The 24,551-nt window shown below is 41.7% G+C and overlaps 1 protein-coding gene and 1 long non-coding RNA gene across 6 annotated transcripts; both read left to right on the forward strand.

Moving 5' to 3' along the window:
• The first annotated feature begins 234 nt into the window (after positions 1-234).
• LOC121396192 lies at positions 235-1,246 on the forward strand. Its single transcript, XR_005962875.1, has 3 exons — positions 235-275; positions 434-587; positions 989-1,246. It is a non-coding gene; the product is annotated as an uncharacterized LOC121396192 (long non-coding RNA).
• Positions 1,247-7,263: 6,017 nt separating this feature from the next.
• On the forward strand, positions 7,264-22,674 carry pex5.S (peroxisomal biogenesis factor 5 S homeolog). 5 transcript variants are annotated; one of them, XM_018227271.2, is made up of 16 exons: positions 7,264-7,422; positions 10,639-10,785; positions 10,986-11,021; positions 12,739-12,871; positions 13,075-13,188; positions 13,292-13,391; positions 14,230-14,320; positions 14,505-14,624; positions 16,882-16,950; positions 17,070-17,189; positions 17,842-17,985; positions 18,526-18,596; positions 18,678-18,875; positions 19,820-19,985; positions 20,231-20,388; positions 22,412-22,674. In XM_018227271.2, the coding sequence occupies exons 2-16, from the start codon at positions 10,648-10,650 to the stop codon at positions 22,611-22,613; spliced, it is 1,860 nt and encodes a 619-aa protein (XP_018082760.1). In that variant the 5' UTR covers positions 7,264-7,422; positions 10,639-10,647; the 3' UTR covers positions 22,614-22,674. The 5 variants fall into 5 exon arrangements, with proteins under 5 accessions (XP_018082760.1, XP_018082764.1, XP_018082765.1 ...); XM_018227275.2 differs by having other exon boundaries at positions 13,081-13,188; XM_018227272.2 differs by having other exon boundaries at positions 7,280-7,422; positions 10,636-10,785.
• Positions 22,675-24,551: the final 1,877 nt, after the last annotated feature.

Raw genomic sequence — 24,551 nt, forward strand, 5'->3', positions numbered from 1 at the left:
CCTACTGGACAGTATGGGGGCCCTTAAAGGAACAGTCACACCAAAAAAAGTTTTCATTTATTTTAACAAGAGACTGAAATCTGAAAAGGAGAGGCCTGAATAGAACGTTGAATAATAAAAAGTATCAATAACAATACATTTGTAGCCTTACAGAGCATTTCATTTTTTAGATGGGATCAGCAACCTCCCATTTGAAAGCTGGAAAGAGTCAGAAGAACAAGAAGGCATTCAATTCTAAAACTATAAAAAAAACTAAATGGAGACCAATTGAAAAGGTGCTCACAGTTGGCGATTCTATAACACACTAAAACGTAATTTTAAGGTCAACCACCCCTTTAAATCTGCACCCCTATCAGTGTTATACAGAAAGAATCACCCCTAGTGCCCAATCTCTTGCAGCCCTGTGTTTATGTTCAAGTTTGTGCCATTGCAGAGGCTTTGGGGGAAGTGCTGAATGCTCTGCAGTTGCCTACAGGGAGTGCCCGGCTGGAAGAGACGAGGGAATTCTGGAAATGACCTTGGAAAAGTCTTGCAGCTTCTTTTCCCGGCAGCCGTACAGAACTATGGATTTAGTCCTGCTGGTGAAGGTGAGTGGAAGAGAATCATATTCAGTAGAAATGTCTTTACTGCTGGGAAAGCTAAATAACTTTCCTGTAGAGATGCACTGAATCCAGGATTCGGCCGAATTCTTCTGCCTGGCCAAACCGAATCTGAATCCTATTTTGCATATGCAAATTAGGGGCAGGGAGAGAAATTGCGTGACTTTTTGTCACAAAACAAGGAAGAAAAAATGTTTTCCCCTTCCCATCAGCATATGCAAATTACGATTCGAATTCAGTTCGGTATTGGGCCAAATCTTTCGTAAAGTATTCGGGGGTTTGGCCGAATCCAAAATATTGGATTCGGTGCATCCCTAGTTTCCTGTTTACCTGCCCGTTATTGGACTTGGGAGGCGCTTAAAATCCACTGTTTCTTTATGTTTTTTTAGTGTCCTCAGATTTGCCAGACTTGTGAAGTCATGAATCACAGGACCCTGAAATAGCTGCCATGTCCAGCAAACTGAAGTCCTTCTGCCTTCCACCGTTACCTCTTCCCCCCACGCTGAAACGTCAGTCACTCTCTTTATTTGTTGCACACTCCACCGCTTATTAACCCAGTGAACTGACAGTTGCGGGGGCATGGATTTAAAGGGGAGCTATCTAGAAAATGTAAAATACGATTCAGCATACTGAAATATGAAACGTTTTAAATGTATATAAATTAAATATTCTGCATTGTTTCTGAAATAATCAAGTTTATCTTCACTATTCCTCTCTCAGCATCTGTTTCTCTTCATTCTGTCTTCATTCAGGAGTTGGGTGTCAGATGAATGATCCTATATATCTTATAGGGGGGCTCCTTTTTCCTGGAAGATGTATTAGAGCTCACTCTATTAAAATCACTAGACATCATGTCTCTCTACATGCAGGATTTGTGCAAAAGGCAGTTATTTATATATTTTTTATAGCCCCCCTATAAGATATATTTGACCATTCATCCAACACCCAACTGCTGCATGAAGACAGAATGAAGAGAGGCTGAGAGAGGAATAGTGAAGATAAACTTGATTATTTCAGACATGGTACAGAATATTTCATTGATTGTATTTAGAAAGTTTCTTACTTCACTATGATGAAGCTTATATTAAATTTCCATTTTCACGATAGTTCCCCTTTAATAAACGTTTCCATTTCAGGCTCCCTGGGAGGGAATCATTTAGTTCCACCCAATCTGGTATAAATGGTGCTTTCAGTGCTGGCATAAGAAAGAGGGGAGTCGGTGCTGAAAAAAATATAGGCAGAAAAGATTGGAAGCCCCAATTCTAGATGCGCCCATCAAAATAATGTTTATGCCCCCCCACCTTGCCCATTGTCTAACTAAATATAATATAATTTGGCAGAATCCTGGCCAAATCCCGAAGCGAATCTTGGATTCGGTCCATCCCTAATTGTAACCAGTGCCGGATACTGTACAGTGGAAAGGCCTTTTCGTGGGGTGGTTGTAAACAGTGGCACAACTTAAGTCAAGAGCAGTGATGCAGTGCAAGGATTATGGGGATAGCATAGTCTGTGGGTCTCTAGTTAAACCACTGGTTAAAAAAATAAAAATAATTTAAAATAAACGACTTCTTTGTGTGTCAGCTTCTACTTATTGTTTATTAGGGCAAGGTATATAGCTTTTGTAATGAAGCCCAGAATCAGAGTTTAAGTTAAGCTGCCCACATATGTACGACAAACAACCATCCGTTGTAATCTTCCGACCTGCCACTAACCATTCAGATAAATAAAGTAGTAAAAAAACACAAATCAGACGATGTTCTGGACGTGACAGCGATCGTATGAAAGTTATATCCAACAGAAATTAATGACAGTCACCCATTGATATGGTCAGATTGGCAATACATGCAGAGATCTTATCATTAGCTGACAGAAAGCTTCTGACCTGTCCAATCGACTTATGTTTATATGCCATGGTTATAATATTTACATGTGCATGTCATGCCATATAATTTGGCAATTTGTTCAAGAAGAGCCACTGATGTTTGGGCAAAATCATGGAAACCGATACACTTAATACATGTTAATTGGTAATAAGTTCAAATAAATACAGGGTTACTAAAATAGCTCATAGTGCAAGTTGATGCAGGGAAACGGGTTTTTTCCAAACAGGTTGAATACTCATTTAAGTCTTATAGCACTAAGTCCTTTATAACAAATATTCTTTTATTCTATGTATTATATTTTTAAATTCAGTCCTATGATATTAAGTCAGTAATGGTCCAGTAGTTGTCCAGACTGCGACCAGCGTACGGGGGGCCCAGTTGTAACTTCCGGACCAGGGCCCTTGGTTAACTAGTTACGCCACTGAGAAGGAGATTCATTGCCCACCCAGTAAAATGTATGAATTGTATTAAAAAAAAAAATTGTCATAGCGTGGAGGATCTGTCATGGTTAGTTCATTGGCTACTGGACTTGGTAGTAAGTCGGAGCTGATTTAAGCATAGGGCGGCCTGATTTATTAATCAAGGCTGGCTAAGTTTTTATAAAATATCAGTTGCAATTGTTATTAAACGCTGTGGCCATTCTCCAACCATTTTTCGTGTCCTGGTGCCAATTTTGTGTTGTTAGTATTAATGTACTTCCTATATTTATATGGTGAACAAAGTAGCCCCTATTGTAAAATATAAGGATATTATAAAATATAAGTCACAGAGAAGTTCCATGACCATACAGCCGAGTCATGGAACACCGAGATGACTTCTAATATCCTCATATTTTCCAACAAGGACTACTTTATTTATTATAATACACAAGTTTTAGTGAGTCATGTGACAGAAATGACATCACTACTCACCATTTATAACCGATGACATCACTAGTCACAGTTTACAAGGATATAATTTACAAGATATTCATGGCTTTTGTGTATTATATGTTATCAATTGAATGCTACATTCAATCCCCATATTCAGGTGCCAGAATACAATAAGTATGTGAATCCTTATGGAGGTGTGAGTAAGACCGCTCTCTCCATGATCTGGTTTATCACTTCATAGCTGTGAAATTGGAGATCGTTGGACTTCAACTGATTGGCTGCAGCATATGCAAGACCGATACAGAGACTCAATCTTGCCCTACCGGCATCATTCTGCTCTATTGGTGCCTGCTTGCTCTGCTATACTTATCTGTGACTTCTACTCTGTGGAGCATCTCAGTGTGTAGGTGTTGCTCTCTGGATCACCTCGGAACAGCTCTCTATGGGGCAGATTGGCACAGACGCCAATTCGCTAGTGAATGGGACCGTTCACTAGTGTTCATTCGCACTCTATCGCGAGGTGACTTTTCACTCTGGCGAATGATCGTTACTCCGCAAATTCACTAAAGTGTGGATTTTACTGAACATTACATCTTACACCAGAGTTGACTTTGCCTCAGTGGGCACTACATAGTGGATAATGCACCCCCTACTGTAATAAATATATTAGAAGTCACCGAGGAGTTACAGGACCATGAATGAATAAAATAATAAAATGCAGCATGCTGGAAAAATGATTAGTATGTTTCATGTCAAAATTTGAGACAATTTGCCGTTGGCCTTTATTTTGTTATTATTTACAGTTTTTTTTTAGTTATTTAGCTTTTTTATTCAGCAGCTCTCCAGTTTGCAATTTCAAAAATCCAGTTACTAGGATTTGAATTACCCTAGCAAGCATGCATTGATTTGAATAAGAAACTGGAAAAGAAATAGGAGAGGCCTGAATAGAAAAGTGAGTAATAAAAAGTACCAATAACTATACATTTGTAGCCTTACAAATGACTTGTTTCGATGGGGTTCCAATTTGAGCTGGAAAGAGTCAGAATAAGAAGAAACAATGAAGGCCAGTTGAAAAGTTGAGTAGTGTTGTATATTTTATTTACATCTAATGAATGTAAATGACAAAAGTGCTTAGAATAGCTCCCCTCATCAATTTTATATTCACTTATTTTAAAGGTTTCCTTATCCTTTAAAATATGAATGTTTTTGAAGCCTGCCTTTATTAAAGTAAAACCGCCGGCACAAGCTGAGTCAAGTCAAGTGGATTTTATTGTCATTTCAGCCATATACAGTAATACAGTACATAGTAGAAACAAAATAATGTTTCTCCAGAACCCATGGTGCTATACATAAGGCTATAAGAGGCCTTTTCAAGTGTGTATATTTCTTTCTCCTCAAGTGTGTATTGGGTTGCCACCTGGCAGGCCTATCCAGTAAAAATGATGGTTGATCCCAATGTTATTAATAGGGAATAAAGATAAATATATAGGAAGGTCAGTGATCCCAATGTTATTAATAGGGAATAAAGATAAATATATAGGAAGGTCAGTGATCCCAATGTTATTAATAGGGAATAAAGATAAATATATAGGAAGGTCAGTGATCTCAATGTTGTTAATAGGGAATAAAAATAAATATATAGGAAGGTCAGTGATCCCAATGTTATTAATAGGGAATAAAGATAAATATATAGGAAGGTCAGTGATCCCAATGTTATTAATAGGGAATAAAGATAAATATATAGGAAGGTCAGTGATATGATCCCAATGTTATTAATAGGGAATAAAGATAAATATATAGGAAGGTCAGTGATCCCAATGTTCTTAATAGGGAATAAAGATAAATATATAGGAAGGTCAGTGATCCCAATGTTATTAATAGGGAATAAAGATAAATATATAGGAAGATTAGTGATATGATACCAATGTTCTTAATAGGGAATAAAGATAAATATATAGGAAGGCAAGTGATCCCAATGTTATTAATAGGGAATAAAGATAAATATATAGGAAGGTCAGTGATCCCAATGTTATTAATAGGGAATAAAGATAAATATATAGGAAGGTCAGTGATCTCAATGTTGTTAATAGGAAATAAAAATAAATATATAGGAAGGTCAGTGATCCCAATGTTATTAATAGGGAATAAAGATAAATATATAGGAAGGTCAGTGATCCCAATGTTATTAATAGGGAATAAAGATAAATATATAGGAAGGTCAGTGATATGATCCCAATGTTATTAATAGGGAATAAAGATAAATATATAGGAAGGTCAGTGATCCCAATGTTCTTAATAGGGAATAAAGATAAATATATAGGAAGGTCAGTGATCCCAATGTTATTAATAGGGAATAAAGATAAATATATAGGAAGATTAGTGATATGATACCAATGTTCTTAATAGGGAATAAAGATAAATATATAGGAAGGCAAGTGATCCCAATGTTATTAATAGGGAATAAAGATAAATATATAGGAAGGTCAGTGATCCCAATGTTATTAATAGGGAATAAAGATAAATATATAGGAAGGTCAGTGATCTCAATGTTGTTAATAGGGAATAAAAATAAATATATAGGAAGGTCAGTGATCCCAATGTTATTAATAGGGAATAAAGATAAATATATAGGAAGGTCAGTGATCCCAATGTTATTAATAGGGAATAAAGATAAATATATAGGAAGGTCAGTGATCCCAATGTTATTAATAGGGAATAAAGATAAATATATAGGAAGGCCAGTGATCCCAATGTTATTAATAGGGAATAAAGATAAATATATAGGAAGGCCAGTGATCCCAATGTTATTAATAGGGAAAAAAGATAAATATATAGGAAGGTCAGTGATCCCAATGTTATTAATAGGGAATAAAGATAAATATATAGGAAGGTCAGTGATCCCAATGTTATTAATAGGGAATAAAGATAAATATATGGGAAGGTCAGTGATCCCAATGTTATTAATAGGGAATAAAGATAAATATATAGGAAGGTCAGTGATCCCAATGTTATTAATAGGGAATAAAGATAAATATATAGGAAGGTCAGTGATCCCAATGTTATTAATAGGGAATAAAGATAAATATATAGGAAGGCCAGTGATATGATCCCAATGTTATTAATAGGAAATGGTGGCAACCCTAAGTGTGTGTGTGTATATATATATATATATATATATGTATATATATATATATATTTTTTTTTTTGTTCTTGAGGTGAACAATAGACGGTCCTGCTGGGCGAGGTAGACATGGGGGGTGTCTCATTCACACAATGAAATGATTATTCTCCAGTATTAGTATCATGTTCTGCCCCCAGTGCAACTACAAGTGAATGATGAAATAAAGATACAACAAACACCCCACCCAGTTCTTTCCTTTCAGTTGTTCTTCAGTAAATGTACAAGCTTGGGCTACTTTTCCTCTGAGAACTACCCCACCCAGGCTTGGGACTTGTGTATTGCCCCTGGGATTCAAATGGGGGGTAACTGGCCAGAGAAGGAGCTAGTGGAGATGAACTGACAGCAGTGTAGATGCTTAGGGCACTAGGACAAGCAGTTGCCTTGGTTACCCGGCTCTAGTGCCGCCATTTTGTCCCATTTCCCAGGTATCCCTAGTGTGGCTGGAACACGCGCATGCGCACTACAGAAGCGGGAGATTTCCATACAGAACCGGGAATTAAGTCCGTGGCATCGCATTACAAGTACATAACTGTGTTTGCCCAACCCTTAATGCAGTCGTGTGGGTATTTTCCCTGCGGAACATTCTGTATGTATGTGACTAGCTTCAGCACTGAGCTGCCCACAGACTTCCTCGCCTTTCTCTCACAGTCACAGTGCCAGGAGCCGCCGCTAGGAGCGCAATCACCGCCCACTTTACCCACACACAGTCTGTAGAGATTGTTATTAGTGTCACGTCACAAGTGTCAGGGGAAACAAATCACGTGTCACAGGAGTTCGGTCGCCGAACTTTAACATCACTTCCGGCATTGTTGCTGCGGGGAACGGTACCGAGGTCACGTGAGTGGCTGAGGCTGTGGAACCGATCTGCCTGTCACCGCTGTAATTATGTATGAGAGCCCGGCTCGTTCTTCTCTCTCTGTCACTTCAGCCCCCCCCCCCCGTCTGTCACATGGACTCTCCCTCCTCTGACTCTGTCCCCTCTGTCTGTGTCACACAGCCTCTGCCTCAGGGCCAGCAACTCCCAATAACTCCCGGCAACTTCCTCTCACTCCTGTCTGTGACTCTACATGACTCCTACATACCCCCTGCCCTTCTCTTATTCCTCTCACTCCTGTCTGTGACTCTACATGACTTCTACATACCCCCTGCCCTTCTCTTATTCCTCTCACTCCTGTCTGTGACTCTACATGACTCCTACATACCCCCTGCCCTTCTCTTATTCCTCTCACTCCTGTCTGTGACTCTACATGACTCCTACATACCCCCTGCCCTTCTCTTATTCCTCTCACTCCTGTCTGTGACTCTACATGACTCCTACATACCCCCTGCCCTTCTCTTATTCCTCTCACTCCTGTCTGTGACTCTTCATGACTTCTACATACCCCCTGCCCTTCTCTTATTGCTCTCACTCCTGTCTGTGACTCTACATGACTCCTACATACCCCCTGCCCTTCTCTTATTCCTCTCACTCCTGTCTGTGACTCTACATGACTTCTACATACCCCTGCCCTTCTCTTATTCCTCTCACTCCTGTCTGTGACTCTACATGACTCCTACATACCCCTGCCCTTCTCTTATTCCTCTCACTCCTGTCTGTGACTCTACATGACTCCTACATACCCCCTGCCCTTCTCTTATTCCTCTCACTCCTGTCTGTGACTCTACATGACTTCTACATACCCCCTGCCCTTCTCTTATTCCTCTCACTCCTGTCTGTGACTCTACATGACTCCTACATACCCCCTGCCCTTCTCTTATTCCTCTCACTCCTGTCTGTGACTCTACATGACTCCTACATACCCCCTGCCCTTCTCTTATTCCTCTCACTCCTGTCTGTGACTCTACATGACTTCTACATACCCCCTGCCCTTCTCTTATTCCTCTCACTCCTGTCTGTGACTCTACATGACTCCTACATACCCCCTGCCCTTCTCTTATTCCTCTCACTCCTGTCTGTGACTCTACATGACTCCTACATACCCCCTGCCCTTCTCTTATTCCTCTCACTCCTGTCTGTGACTCTACATGACTCCTACATACCCCCTGCCCTTCTCTTATTCCTCTCACTCCTGTCTGTGACTCTACATGACTCCTACATACCCCCTGCCCTTCTCTTATTCCTCTCACTCCTGTCTGTGACTCTTCATGACTTCTACATACCCCCTGCCCTTCTCTTATTCCTCTCACTCCTGTCTGTGACTCTACATGACTCCTACATACCCCCTGCCCTTCTCTTATTGCTCTCACTCCTGTCTGTGACTCTACATGACTCCTACATACCCCCTGCCCTTCTCTTATTCCTCTCACTCCTGTCTGTGACTCTACATGACTTCTACATACCCCCTGCCCTTCTCTTATTCCTCTCACTCCTGTCTGTGACTCTACATGACTCCTAAATACCCCCTGCCCTTCTCTTATTCCTCTCACTCCTGTCTGTGACTCTACATGACTCCTACATACCCCCTGCCCTTCTCTTATTCCTCTCACTCCTGTCTGTGACTCTTCATGACTTCTACATAACCCCTGCCCTTCTCTTATTCCTCTCACTCCTGTCTGTGACTCTACATGACTCCTACATACCCCCTGCCCTTCTCTTATTGCTCTCACTCCTGTCTGTGACTCTACATGACTCCTACATACCCCCTGCCCTTCTCTTATTCCTCTCACTCCTGTCTGTGACTCTACATGACTTCTACATACCCCCTGCCCTTCTCTTATTCCTCTCACTCCTGTCTGTGACTCTACATGACTCCTACATACCCCCTGCCCTTCTCTTATTCCTCTCACTCCTGTCTGTGACTCTACATGACAACTACATGCCCCCTGCCCTTCTCTTATTGCTCTCACTCCTGTCTGTGACTCTACATGAGTCCTACATACCCCCTGCCCTTCTCTTATTCCTCTCACTCCTGTCTGTGACTCTACATGACTCCTACATACCCCCTGCCCTTCTCTTATTCCTCTCACTCCTGTCTGTGACTCTACATGACTCCTAAATACCCCCTGCCCTTCTATTATTCCTCTCACTCCTGTCTGTGACTCTACATGACTCCTACATACCCCCTGCCCTTCTCTTATTCCTCTCACTCCTGTCTGTGACTCTACATGACTTCTACATACCCCCTGCCCTTCTCTTATTGCTCTCACTCCTGTCTGTGACTCTACATGACTCCTACATACCCCCTGCCCTTCTCTTATTCCTCTCACTCCTGTCTGTGACTCTACATGACTCCTAAATACCCCCTGCCCTTCTATTATTCCTCTCACTCCTGTCTGTGACTCTACATGACTCCTACATACCCCCTGCCTTTCTCTTATTCCTCTCACTCCTGTCTGTGACTCTACATGACTCCTAAATACCCCCTGCCCTTCTCTTATTCCTCTCACTCCTGTCTGTGACTCTACATGACTTCTACATACCCCCTGCCCTTCTATTATTCCTCTCACTCCTGTCTGTGACTCTACATGACAACTACATACCCCCTGCCCTTCTCTTATTGCTCTCACTCCTGTCTGTGACTCTACATGACTTCTACATACCCCCTGCCGTTCTTATTCCTCTCACTCCTGTCTGTGACTCTACATGACTTCTACATACCCCCTGCCCTTCTCTTATTGCTCTCACTCCTGTCTGTGACTCTACATGACTCCTACATACCCCCTGCCATTCTTATTCCCCTCACTCCTGTCTGTGACTCTACATGACTCCTACATACCCCCTGCCCTTCTCTTATTCCTCTCACTCCTGTCTGTGACTCTACATGACTTCTACATACCCCCTGCCGTTCTTATTCCTCTCACTCCTGTCTGTGACTCTACATGACTCCTACATACCCCCTGCCGTTCTTATTCCCCTCACTCCTGTCTGTGACTCTACATGACTCCTACATACCCCCTGCCCTTCTCTTATTGCTCTCACTCCTGTCTGTGACTCTACATGACTCCTACATACCCCCTGCCCTTCTCTTATTCCTCTCACTCCTGTCTGTGACTCTACATGACAACTACATACCCCCTGCCCTTCTCTTATTCCTCTCACTCAGACATTGAATTATGCTGCTTGTCAGGTAAAAACTAACCTACCTGCCTTTTTTTGCTAGCAGAGTGTCACCATGGCAATGCGTGGACTAATTGAAGCTGAATGTGGGGGATCCAACCCCCTTATGAAACTGACTAATCATTTCACTCAGGACAAGGCCCTTCGAGAGGAAGGACTGCAGCATGTGTCGTGGCCCCCGGGAGCCACTGTGGTGAGTGACTTGTGTTTGTGGTATAGGGAAGCCTGCACTCACCTCATGATTATATACTTACCGGAATGACATCTAATGGGCGGTTCCCTTCCACTTATTGTCAGTTTTATACTCCTTCAATTATAAAACACTAAGAGACCCATGTGTTAAATCATGTATTGCTTTCTCATATGCACCCCCTCTCCTTTTTTTGTGTTTAGGTATCAAAGCCTCTTGGAGAAGCCACAGAAGATGAGGTGAGAAAGGATCGGCTCGCTATAAGTTCTTTAGCAGTAGGGTGCTTTCTCAGTCTTTATGGAAATAAACCGACCTTCCTCTCTCTGTTAGAAGCATGAATTGATGAATGTATAATTGTATCACTTCCTCAGCTTCTGTGAAGATGTTATGCTTCTTCCTTTATTGTCTCTCAGACAGGCTGGTCACTTTATAATAGGGCATAGGCAGGGTAGATAGACAGAAACACTTTACATTCTTTGCTTCAGGTTTTCTGTCTCCTGTCCTTCCTACCTTCAGATCATAAAAATAAGACAATAATATAATAGAATCTAAACAATCGGTAATATTGAGTAAGCTTAGAGCAGAGAAGAGGTTCCTTTCTGTGTACTGGCCCAGCTCACGCAGTTACAGAGTTCCCAGATGTAGTTTAGCACTGAGCACGTCCTATTGATTTCTAGGCTTTTATACAACATGACAAACCTGTGATGTCCTTCGCTGTTAAACACAACAATGAAACGTCTCCAATGTTAAAAAGAATACATTGGTGATTAGCATCCCATAATATGATCATGCAGGGAATGGAATGTGTGTACAGTTCCCTCTGTGGCCTTGCTGCAGACTTCTCACTGACAGGTCACAGTAATGAAACCTTAAAGGGTTGTTCACCTTTAAATTAACTGTTAGTATGATGTAGGGAGGGATATTATGAGACAATTTGCAATTGGTTTTCATGTTTTATTATTTTTGGGATTTGAGTAATTTAGCTTTTTATTCAGCAGCTCTCCAGTTTGCAATTTCAGCCATCTGCTTGCTAGGGTCCAAATTCCCCTAGCAACCATGCACCGATTTGAGTAAAAGACTGGAATAAGAATAGGAGAGGCCTGAATAGAAATATGAGTAATACAATGTAGCAATACTAATACATTTGTAGTCTTACAGAGCATTTTTTTAGATGGGGTGACCCCCATTTGAAATCTGTAAAGACTCAGAAGAAGAATGTGAATAATTCAAAAACTATAAAACTGAAAAAATGAAGACCAACTGAAAAGTTGCTTGAGCCATTCTATAACCTACTAAAAGTTAAAGGGTGGTTTACCTTTACAATAATTTTTATATGTTATAGACTGGCCAATTCTAAGCAACTTTTCAATTGTCCTTCATTTTTTCTTTATTTTTTTTTTTATAGTTTTTGAGTTATTTGCCGCCTTCTTCTAAGCCTTTCCAGATCTGAAACGGGGGTCACTGACCCCATCTACTAAACAAATGCTCTGTAAGGCTACAAATGTATTGTTATTTCTACTTTTTATTACTCATCTTTCTTATCTTAGTCAAATCAATGCATGGTTGCTAGGGGAATTTAGACCCTACCAACCAATTGCTGAAATCAGAGAGCTGCTGAATAAAAAGCTAAATAAGTCAAAAACCACAAATAATAAAAAATGAAAACCAATTGCAAATTGTCTCCAAATACCCCTCTCTACATCATACTAAAAGATAATTTAAAGGTGAACAACCCCTTTAAGTTTCTGTGAGAATTGCATGTGCCTGGGAATGTAGGCAAGGGCGGCTGTTGCAAGAAAGTTAAATTGTCAGGGAATGATGTTGATGATGAGCAGGCTTGGTAAAGAGACACACAGTATGTCGCCATTTTTTTTTCTAAGTAAACCTTAATAACCTAAGAGCTTGGTAAATGTTCTCTTTGTGTGGCATAATCTTATGGTTTAAATTGCCCCATAGCTTGTTTCAGAATTTCTGCACACGCGGGCGCCATCCCTGCAATCTCGTGCCCCCCACACTTTTAAGATGGACGGTCTCTTGGCGGAGATGCAAGAAATTGAACAAAGCAGTTTCCGCCCAGAGCCGCTGAGAGGTGAGGCAACTGATATACGGGATATGTAGCCATTTTATTTTAGAACAAACATATAACATTTATTATATCTGTATTCTCTCCACTTGTATGTGCAACCTTGGAAAGAGGTCTCTAACCCACAGAGCTTACATTTGTCACTATATACACTTGTAATGTAGTTCCCATGATTCTTTTCTCATGATGTTCTTTCACTTTCTTGTCAGCACCAGGTGTTGCAGATCTGGCGTTGTCTGAACAGTGGTCAGCAGAATTCCTCGGGGTGGAAGTGGACCCTGTGGAAGAGGAGGACTGGAGCCGAGAGTTCACAGAACAGGCAGGTAAGGTTACCATTATGGACACCCTGTTTGTTTTCCTCACTGTCCCTTTCAAATACTACCCCTCCTCCCCACACACATTTATAGCTATTGTTTCTCCCTACAGATCCCCATGCCTCACCATCTCGTTGGGCAGAAGAATATCTCCAACAGTCAGAAGAGAAGCTTTGGCTTGGGGAAAGTGAGGGGGCAATGGCAGAAAAATGGTGAGGGAGGAAAATGTAACTCACATTTGCAGTGAAAGGGAGAGAGAGAGGAATGTGGTAACAAGTGCAAAGTTCAGTACAGGCCCAATAACTCATGGCAGTTTATTTTCATTACTTTAACTGCTGGGTGGTTGCTATAGGTTACTAGACTGGGGCAAATAGCACCTGTTAACTGTGCCCCCTTAAAGGGGTTGTTCACCTCCGTTTTTTGCAGTTGGTTTCAGATTCTTTCCCCTAAATTAGAGACTTTTTTTCAATTGCTTTCCATCTTTTATTTTTTACCCTTTTTCCAAAATCTAAGTTTAATTTTGAATGTCCCTGTCTCTGGTGTTTCAGTCTGGCAGCTCAGTAATTCAGTTGCAGATTCTGTTACAATTTTGCAACATTTAGTTGATACATTTCTCAGCGGCATCTCTGGAGTATTAGCAACTATTGTATCAAGTTTAACAGCTGACTGTAATGAAACCCAGAGATTCTACTCAGCAGGGACAAAGAGAAGAATTGGATCAACTAAATGTATCAATTTAGATTTAGTTACAGAGTCGGCGACCCCCTCAGAGCTGCTTTAGAAGGTAAAAAATGACTCTTTACACTTTAATATTAGAAAAACAGTCACACATAGAAAATAGAAATGAATTGGAAAAAAGTCTATTTCTAGTGAACAATCTGAAACCAACTGAACTGGAAAAAGTGTTGGAAGGTGAATAACCCCTTTAATGTTTTGTATAGGCTTTGTTGACCCTTTTTTACTATTTTGTTATCTATTTTATCATATTTCATTTCTCCCACACCATATTTCTGTTTTCCAGTCTGATTCCTGTTTTTCCTCACTATTTAGGACTGAAGAGTATCAGCCGGAGGATGATTTGCAAAGAGAGGCCAAATCTCTTGTGTCTCAAGTAACAGATCCTAAACTTGCAAACACCCAGGTATAGCGATGGGAAAGTGCAGCCTCCCAAGTCTCTTGTTCTCTGTTCTCTCACTTTGTTTATGTCTTCCTCTGACGTTTCATTCCTTTATGTCTCATCTGCCAGTCTGTCTCATTCCATCTTCTGTCTGTCCCTTCTCCTTCAGTGAGTTCTTTGCCTCACGCCTCCTCTTTCTCCTTCACAGTTCTTACAGTTTGTAAAGAGGATAGGGGACGGAGAGCTGTCTTTCTCGCACGCTCCAAGTACTCCCTCCCAGACGGTCTCGCAGGCAGAGCAGTGGTCAGAACAGTTTGTACATGAGCAGGTAGTGACCTAACCTGAGAGAGTGGGAGAGGAGAGAGGGAGGAGACCAGTACTGATGCATTAGACATTCCCATCCTATTTCTGCTTCTATACTTTACTTGCATTCCCTGAGTCTTCTAACCTGTTTACCCTGTGCATCACACTGGCGGTGTCTTTCCATCGTTTAGGGGGTGTCTCGTCTCTCATTCTGGGGCTCCCACATTCTATGTCTCATTTTATCTTTGCTGTTTCTCCTTTTTCTCCACTTTCTGTCTGTCCTGCTGCCTCCCTGTCCAATAGTTCTTTTACTTCTTGCTTGTATGGGGCACTGTACCAATTATCGTAGGCCGTTCTCATTCATACCTGGGGTATTTTCCTCATAGTCACCTTTCCCATGTGGAGGGTGTTGCATCCAGGCCCGGACTGGCAATCTGTGGGGACTGTGTGGGCCTCTGTGTGGGCTGATTGGGCCTCTGTGTACCTGAAATACCAGGGCCTATTTTAATTCTCAGTCCGGACCTGGTTGCATCCTACTTAAAGGGATCCTGTCATTGGAAAACGCATCAGTTAATAGTGCTACTCCAGCAGAATTCTGCACTGAAATCCATTTCTCAAAAGAGCAAACAGATTTTTTTTTATATTCAATTTTGAAATCTGACATGGGGCTAGACATTTTGTCAATTTCCCAGCTGCCCCTGGTTATGTGACTTGTGCCTGCACTTTAGGAGAGAAATGCTTTCTGGCAGGCTGCTGTTTTTCCTTCTCAATGTAACTGAATGTGTCTCAGTGGGACATGGGTTTTTACTATTGAGTGTTGTTCTTAGATCTACCAGGAAGCTGTTATCTTGAGCTGCTATCTGGTTACCTTCCCATTGTTCTTTTGTTTGGCTGCTGGGGGAGAAAAGGGAGGGGGTGATATCACTCCAACTTGCAGTAAAGAGTGATTGAAGTTTATCAAAGCACAAGTCACATGACTTGGGGCAGCTGGGAAATTGACAATATGTCTAGCCCCATGTCAGAATTCAAAATTGAATATAAAAAAATCTGTTTGCTCTTTTGAGAAATGGATTTCAGTGCAGAATTCTGCTGGAGCAGCACTATTAACTGATTCATTTTGAAAAAAATTTTTTTACCCATGACAGTATCCCTTTAAAGGGGAACTATCGCCAAAATGAAAATTTAATACAAGCTTCGGCATACTGAAATAAGAAACTTTCTAAATACAATCAATTAAAAATTCTGTATTGTTTCTGAAATAATCAAGTTTATATTCACTATTCCTCTCTCAGTATCTGTTTCTCCTCATTCTGCCTTCATTCAGGAGTTTGGTGTCAGATGAATGATCCTATATATCTTATAGGAGGGCTCCTTATGCCTAGAAGATGTATTAGAGCTCACTCATCCATAATGTTTGCTGCCAGGGGGTCTTGAATTGACTAATTAATGGAGGGGGGTCAGATGCCTCCTGTGTGTCCCTGCCATATGCCGTTGGGGGTCAGGCTCTTTCCATGTATTGCTGGTGAGACGTCCTTAAAGGAGTGGTTCACCTTCAAGTTAACCTTTAGTACGTTCATTCATTGGTCTTCATTATTTATAGTTTTTGAATTATTTGTCTTCTGGCTCTTTACAGCTTTCAAATGGGGGTCACTGACCCCCATCTAAAAAACAAATGTTCTGTAAGGCTACAAATGTATTGTTATTGCTACTTTTTATTACTCATCTTTCTATTCAGGCCTCTCCTATTCATATATTCATATTCAACCAGACTGATGATTTTCCAAACTGGAGAGCTGCTGAATAAAAAAGCTAAATAACTCAAAAACCACAATAATAAAAAATAAAAACCAATTGCAAAATGTCTCAGAATATCCAACTCTACATCATACTAACAGTCATCTCAAAGTTGATCAACCCCTTAAATACAGGTTGCTTATGGTCTTACCCTTTCCATGCCTTGATGCTATAGGTTTTGTCGGTGCAGTTTTCTGCTCTTGGGGGTTGTCTCTTTCCCATAATCCTCTGTGGGGAGAAGGGTGCTTCTTCCCATGCATTTCTGATAATTCTATAGATTGCACTCTACCTTCTCTCTAATTTCTTTTAGGCTTTGCACTGACAAAAGAGTGAGTATGTGTATGCATGTTATTTTTTGTGCACATATTTTCTGTGCATGTCCTTCTCACGAGTTGTGTCCTTTCTATGCTCTTCTGCTGCTGGAAGCCTCACAAACACACACTCAGCCCCTCGCAATGGCTTTACCACTTACACTGTGTGTCTTGCAGGCTGAGCAGTGGGTGGACCAGTTCGCTCCTTTGGAAAAGGACTTTGAAAAGGCCAAAGCTGCAGTGGAGGTATGAGAAAAAAAATCCAATGCAATTTACAAATAAGAAGTGCTGCCTGTCGTTGCAAGTTACTGTGCAGCTAGCACGTTGCAGGGAGTCATTGCTTGTCTTGTGGGTTCTAATTGCAGTCAGATGTGGATTTCTGGGACAAACTTCAGGAAGAATGGGAGGAGATGGCCAAGAGAGATGCAGAAGCTCATCCGTGGCTCTCAGACTTCCAGGACTTGTCTTCCAAATCCATTGATAAGGTGACTCTTCTTCTACTTCTCCAGCAGGGCCGTCATCAGAAATCACAGGGCCCCATACAGCAACATTTTCTGGGCCCCCTGGTCCCCGCCCATGCCAGATCCTGCCCCCAAGCCCCACCCACACCACAGTAAAACTCCACACAGACACCAGCGCTAAAAATGGTAAACCCCCTCACAATTTTAATTAAAAAAAAAAAAAATTGTCTGCCAAGCTTCCACATAAAAGCTTTTGAAAAAAACATTGGTGGTCAGGGCCCCCCCTATAAGTTTAAAAACAAAAAAACTATAGTCGCCAGGGCCCCCATAAAAGTTAAAGAAAAAAAACATTGGGGGTCAGGCCCCCCATAAATAAAAATTGCGCCAGGGCCCCCCCATAGAATATTTTTTAAAAAATTATTGGTGGCCAGGGGTTCAATACAATAAAAAAACATTGGTGTTCAGTGGTTCTACTTCTTCTGCTCCTTTCGTAACTTTGGGTCTTTTTGCGGCGTCAGGACTTCAACTTCGGGTCTTCGGCACGGCTTCTTTCCAGCCCCGGGCCAAGTACAGCTGTACTCCCTGTGCCCCCTGATGGCAGCCCTGTTCCCCAGTATCATATTTGCATCTCCCTAATGCTAATGGCTTCATGATGATGTATTTGTTTGTCATGTAGGGATACATGTTTGAAGACAACAACCCTTTCTCTGAGGTGTCCCTTCCGTTTGAGGAGGGTCTGAAGCACCTGCGAGAGGGAGACCTTCCCAGTGCCGTGAGACTGTTTGAAGTGGCAGTGAAAAGGGACCCACAGCATATGGAGGTATAAACAAGAGTGTCCCATGTGCTGTGGCACACAGAATGGACTAGTTCTCTAACAAATACCAACAAAGAAAGGCACAGAGGAAGGAACTAACCAGTGATTGAAGAGGTGCCAACCCTTCCTATAATGTAATGAAATTGTATATGGGAAACCACAGAACAAATGCTGAAATAACCCAGTGCCAGGAACTCACAATATTCTTATCACATTGGCCATGTCCCCTCACTGGCTCCTTGTATGGAGATTAGCACACTGAGGGCCAGTTAAAGAGGACAGTTTAGCTGTCATGCAAGGGTGGCTGCTCTCACCCACCAATGCTTATTTCCCTTATATTAGTTGAATATAGAGAAGTGCATTATTATTTTTATCATCCTGTTGCAGGGTTTCCATCGCTTCTCTAAACTGTAGCGTAATAGATCTGCATTTCGGGTTGTTCAATGTGTTACAGTCAAGTTTAGTGTCAAGAGCAATTGAGTTGTTTATAACTGAAACCCTTAAAACTCTAAGTTTTTTATTCTGTATTCTCCTCTTCGCTCCCAGGCCTGGCAGTACTTGGGCACGACACAGGCAGAGAATGAGCAGGAGCTGGCAGCTATCAGTGCTCTGCGCAGGTCAGGCCTATTCCTGGTTCTGCCCATTCTATCATCCATTACATGTTTTCCTCTTCTCACATCCCTGTTTCTCTGTCTCAGGTGTATTGATCTGAAACCGGACAATCTGAGCGCCCTTATGGCACTGGCTGTGAGTTACACCAATGAATGTCTCCAGCAGCAGGCGTGTCACACGCTCCGGGAATGGCTGAGGCACAACCCGAAATACAGTCATCTTGTTAAAGAAGAGAGTTCTAGTAACGCTTCACGGGCTCGTTCATTCGGGACCCTCCTGTCAGAGTGAGTACATGGGGTGTGTGTGCCGAGAGGCTTGAGAAATTAGCCCAAAAGCGTACATGCCCCTCTCATTGAACCACAATCAGTCTGCCTTTTCTGCCTGCAATAAAAAAAGGTTCAAACTCTGGTGGTCCCTGCCATGAAATAACATTATCATCAGTTTTGTTAGCAATAAAGAGTAGATTCTAGGGATGCACTGAATCCAGGATTCTGCCTTTTTTCAGCAGGATTCGGATTCTGGCCGAACCGAATCCGAATTTACATATGCAAATTAGGGGCGGGGAGGGAAATTGCATGACTTTTTAATCACAAAACAAGCAAATTAGGATTTGGATTCGGTTCGGTATTCGGCCGAATCTTTTGCGAAGGATTCAGGAGTTCGGCCGAATGCAAAATAGTGGATTCAGTGCATCCCTAGTAGATTCATGTGCACAACATTCACCTCTGATATCTGAGTTAGTCTCTGTAGGAAAAGGTTTTGCCCATGACATTAACCCCAGTCAGGGGTGTAGGGGATCTGGGGTGGGCGGGCCCAGAAAATGTTGTACAGGGCCCCGTGATTTCTAATGGCAGTGTTGGAAATGGACATGGTGCTTTGCATTAATTCCAGACGTGCCATGCAACAGTGGGAAATTAATATTGTGCATTGCATCAATACACCAGCAATGCAGTGGGGAAAATGCATTTACCCTGGACACTGCAACAATACAAAGCAAGAGATTGATGTGGTACATTGCACTGTCCTGCCAGTCACACAGTGGGAAATTGATGTTTTGTAATGCACTAGTCACAGACATACCAGCAATACAGTGTAAGATACAGACTTTGTGTATTAACTACAGACATACCAGCATTGTGATTGGTTGTGATTCCCTAGATGCCCCCAGACAAGCACCAGCACAGACTGTATGTCTGACACTATCTGACTTACCGGTTTGTGTTGTCAGCTCTGTATTTTCAGACGTGCGGGAGCTTTTCCTCTCGGCCGTGAACTCCGACCCCTCTCAGGTGGACCCTGATGTACAGTGTGGGCTCGGAGTCCTATTTAATCTCAGTGGGGAGTATCAAAAAGCTGTTGACTGCTTCACTGCTGCCCTGGGCCAAAGGCCTGACGTGAGTATCTATACTCTATAGTCTCCTCTACTATTATCCCTGATGTGAGTATCGATACGCTATAGTCTCCTCTCATATTATCCCTGATGTGAGTATCTATACTCTATATTATCCCATATACTTGTTTCCTATTTTGTCCGACTCTGCCCATTCTGCACATACCTTATTGTCGTTTGAACTGTGTATAATGAAACTTGCCCGTCGTTTCCCATCCTGTGACCACTTCTCCCTCCCGGTCCCGGCAGGATTATTTGCTGTGGAACAAGCTTGGTGCGACACTTGCCAATGGGAATGATAGTGAGGCAGCAGTGGAAGCTTATCGACGGGCGCTGCAACTTCAGCCGGGATTTATCCGCTCCAGATACAACCTAGGAATTGCCTGCATTAACTTGGGGGCACATAGGTATGTGATAAGTGGTAAGAGATGAGATTATCTCGGTGGGGGGTGGAATATGAATAATAAAATAAGCCCAAGGGCTTTGTCAGTAAAAACCCACATATTAATCTCTTATTCTCTCAATTGCATGTTCCTTGGGTTGCTCTTTCCTCTAACCAGAGACAAGTTGTCTGGAGAGTATTCCATGTAAAGGAGGGTTGTTGGGTCACTAGAGGGAGCCCTTTTACCTACAAACTGCTTTATATTAGAAAGACCAGCATTGAAGGGATTGTTCACTATAAAGCTGGCCATAGATGTTGAGATTTTTAAAAGATCAGATCCTCATCGTGAGACCACGATTTTCTCGGAACGATCGTACGATCATACGAATTGACCATCAACTAAAAAGACCAATTTTCCAGGAAAACAAAGGGGAGCTGCCTGCTTCGCCCTACAAACATAGATAGATTGCACTGTGACCGACAAAGATTTTTTTGACCTGACGATCAATTTCCTGACAGATATCGGCCGAAAATTCGTAAAATGTACGATCGTTCGAATCCCACTAACTGCACGATAATTTCAAAGGATTGGTCGGACTTCCCTAAAATCGGTCGTTCGGCAAGAAGAATCGTCGCGTCTATGGGGAGCTTTACTTTTAAGCTGGCCATACACTATAAGATCAGCTTGTTTAGTGACACCGCGAAACGAACGGATCTTTCACCAATATGCCCACCAACGGCAGGGCTATATTGGGTTAATCCAAACATTCGGCCCTAGGGCCGCACGATCAAATTGCAAAAAGGAGCAATGGGCTCCGACGTCAGAAGGCTGCCGAATTGGTCTAAATTATTCAAAAACAATAAAAAAATGAAGACCAATTAGCCATTCGATAACATACTAAAAGTTACCGTAAGGGCAAGGTTACACTTGGTATTGTTCTACACAAAAAGAATTTTAGCAAACTCTTGTGAAAAAAAGCCAAGTGGAAAACAACATGCAGAATATAGCCGTACTTTTCGTATATACGCAGCGTAATTACGTCACCAGCACGCAATGCAGTAAATCGTATATGTTAAATTCATCTTGCGAGAGTTTGGCCCGCCATGTTGAAAAAATGCACCGTATTTCATTGAAGTGTATTTCCAAACCTGCAGATCCCATAGAGATCAATGATATGGTATTTCCTTGGCGTTTCTGCTAAAAAATGCAAATACTGTCGTCTTGTGGCGGATGTTGGCTTGCAAGCGCCCCATGGGAATTGCTATAGTGTTTATTACAATATTTTCAATAGGGCTTCATTTTGTGCGTATTTACACTCGGCTGTACGTTTTTAAAAATGCAATGTAAAAACACCATGTGTGACCTTGACCTTAAAGGAAAACTAAACCCCCCAAACAATGTAGGTCTCTATAAAAAGATATCGCATAAAACAGCTCATATGTAAAATCCTGCTTCATGTAAATAAACCATTTTCATAATAATATACTTTTCTAGTAGTATGTACCATTGGGTAATCATAAATAGAAAATTGCCATTTTAAAAAATAAGGGCCGCCCCCTGGGATCGTAGGATTCACTGTACTCACAAACATACCAACAAACCATACATGTTAGGTCACATGAGCCAATTAACAGAGTTGTGTCTTTTGCTTCCACACTTCTTCCTGTTACAGTTAGAGTTGAAGTATTGAAGTACCTGGTGGTCAGGTGATCTCTGAGACAGCACACAAACCATCACAAAATGGTGGCTCAAGGCAAGAGATGTAAAAGGGCAATATTTACTTAAATATATATTCCAGTTTGGTAAGATTCTTTAATATGCCACTTAATATGATATGAACTATCTGTTGCTTAAGTGTTCGTTTTGGGGGTATAGTTTTCCTTTAAGGTGAAGTATTTTCGTCCAGAGCAAAGCATGGGACCATGGGAAACAGAGCAGCGCAGGAGCTGAAAGCACAGAGAGGCCATTTTGTTCCTGGTTACATTCAATACTGTGGGAAAAGTGGATTTACTTGTGTGTAATGTGAATGTTCCTCTCTCCCCATTAGGGAGGCCATTGAGCACTTCCTGGAGGCTCTCAGCATGCAGCAACAGAGTGGTGGTTGTGAAAGTGCCATGTCTGATAATATCTGGAGCACTTTGAGGATGGCGCTGTCTATGATTGGTCAGAGTGATCTTTATTCATCTGCAGATGCCCGTGACCTTGCCACCCTACAGGCTGCCTTCCCTCCTCACTCCGCCGCCCAATGACGTCCGCCCGACCCGCTGCTGTGCGAGTGCATGTTGGGCGGCCACCCACAATGCACTGCTTGGAGGAAATCAGCAACACCACAAGGGAATGAGCGTCTTCCTCGAGGTTCTCTCTGACCAGGACTTTGCACTATCACAGCTGCTGCAGCCCTGGCTGGTGATTTTTCCACAATGCACCAGTGCAGAAGGGACAGACTGTGGTCCTGCCTTTTAATTAACATCGTAATCATATTTAATTATCATAACTGTGTTGTCAGAGCCATACTAGGTACTGTTAATAGAAGGCGTGCAGAGACTCAGCCTCTGATGGGATCATGTCGTTTGTGGGTAGGAGGGTAATAAACCCCTCGTTCATTAATAACTTTGTCCATGCAGCCAGCAAATAGTCCCAACAGGGCTTCTCACTTCACTTTGTGGCTCCTAAGTCCCAGCCCAAGAACCGCTGAGCGATTTTTATCCTATTACGTCAAAAGAATAAGTAAACCTTAAAAATAAGTGAATGTAAAATTAATGAGGGGACTATTCTAAGCATTTTTGTCATTTACATCATTATTTATTTTCTTTTAATTCCAAGATATTAAGGGATACATGTACTGTTAATGTGAATGAATTTTGTTACAACAGCGCCACCTGCTGGTCAATTTCCCACCAGTCTGACCACCAAGTAGTCAAGGAAGTTGTCAGGAGAAAGAAAGAGGCTGATGTTCTTCTGCTTAGGAAAACAATTAGAAACTTTTCTCACATCTTTCCTAAGCAGAAGAACATCAGCCTCTTTCTTTCTCCTGACAATTTACTTGACTACTTGCTGGTCAGACTGGTGGGAAACTGACCAGCAGGTGGAGCTGTTGTAACAAAATTCATTCATATTAACAGTACATGTATCCCTTAATATCTTGGAATTAAAAAAAATATATAATGAATGTACATTGCAAAATTTCTTAGAATAGCCCCCTCATCTATTATACATTCACTTATTTTAAAGGTTTACTTATCCTTTAAGCAGCCTTAATTTCTGGCTCTGCTGTTATTTATTTTTTATATAACAAGGTGGGCTTATTCACAACCTCCAAGGCACTAGGAGCAAAGGCATTGTCTGGCAGGGTCAGACCAATTGCAAGCTTTGCCGACGGAGGGGTGATTGTTGCCTGAGAGAAATCACATGGGTGTTATAATACTGCTTGTGCCATTGCCCTTTGCTTTCTGTGTTGTAGAACAAGTAGATAATGTGAATATGCAGTGAGAATGGCTGGAGGGCCCATCAGTTCCGTGTCTATGTTCAATAGCCTAAGTGTTGGTACGGTTTATGTTGCAAACACAGTAAAGTTATAAGTTAGTCGTTCCTTTACCCACTCATTTTTATCCTGTTAGAATTCTAAATAAAAGTGAAAGTAAAAGTGAAATGACTAGTGGGTGCCAATATATTGGGCTCCCCCAAGGTCAGTCCAGCTGCTAAGCTTCGGGCCCCCTAGAATTGGGAAATTCATTGGATTATGCCTGATTCCTATTGGGCAGGTGAATGTGAGTAAAGTAAAGGGAAAGTTCTACACGGTGGAATTAGAATACAAGATTTTATGGTGAAAACTTTCCCACGCTGGTGAAATTATTATGAAAGACACTTGGGGGTACTTGGTTAGAAACTAAACCAACAATTTGGCTTCCCTTAGTCATTTCACCTTTACGTCTCCTTTACAGGGGCTGTTCACCTTTATATTATATAATCGATATTGAAGACCAATTCAAAAGTTGCTTAGAATGGGCCATTCTATAACATACTAAAAGTATGGTGAACCACCCCTTTAACTGTTAGTATGATGCAGAAAGGGATATTCTGAGACAATTTGCAATTGGTTTTCATTTTTTATTACTTGTGGTTTTTGACGTTTTATTCAGCAGCTCTCCAGTTTGTAATTTCAGCAATCTGGTTTCTAGGGTCCAGCC

This window comes from Xenopus laevis, chromosome 7S (genome assembly GCF_017654675.1).
Source record: "Xenopus laevis strain J_2021 chromosome 7S, Xenopus_laevis_v10.1, whole genome shotgun sequence".
Classification (NCBI taxonomy): domain Eukaryota; kingdom Metazoa; phylum Chordata; class Amphibia; order Anura; family Pipidae; genus Xenopus; species Xenopus laevis.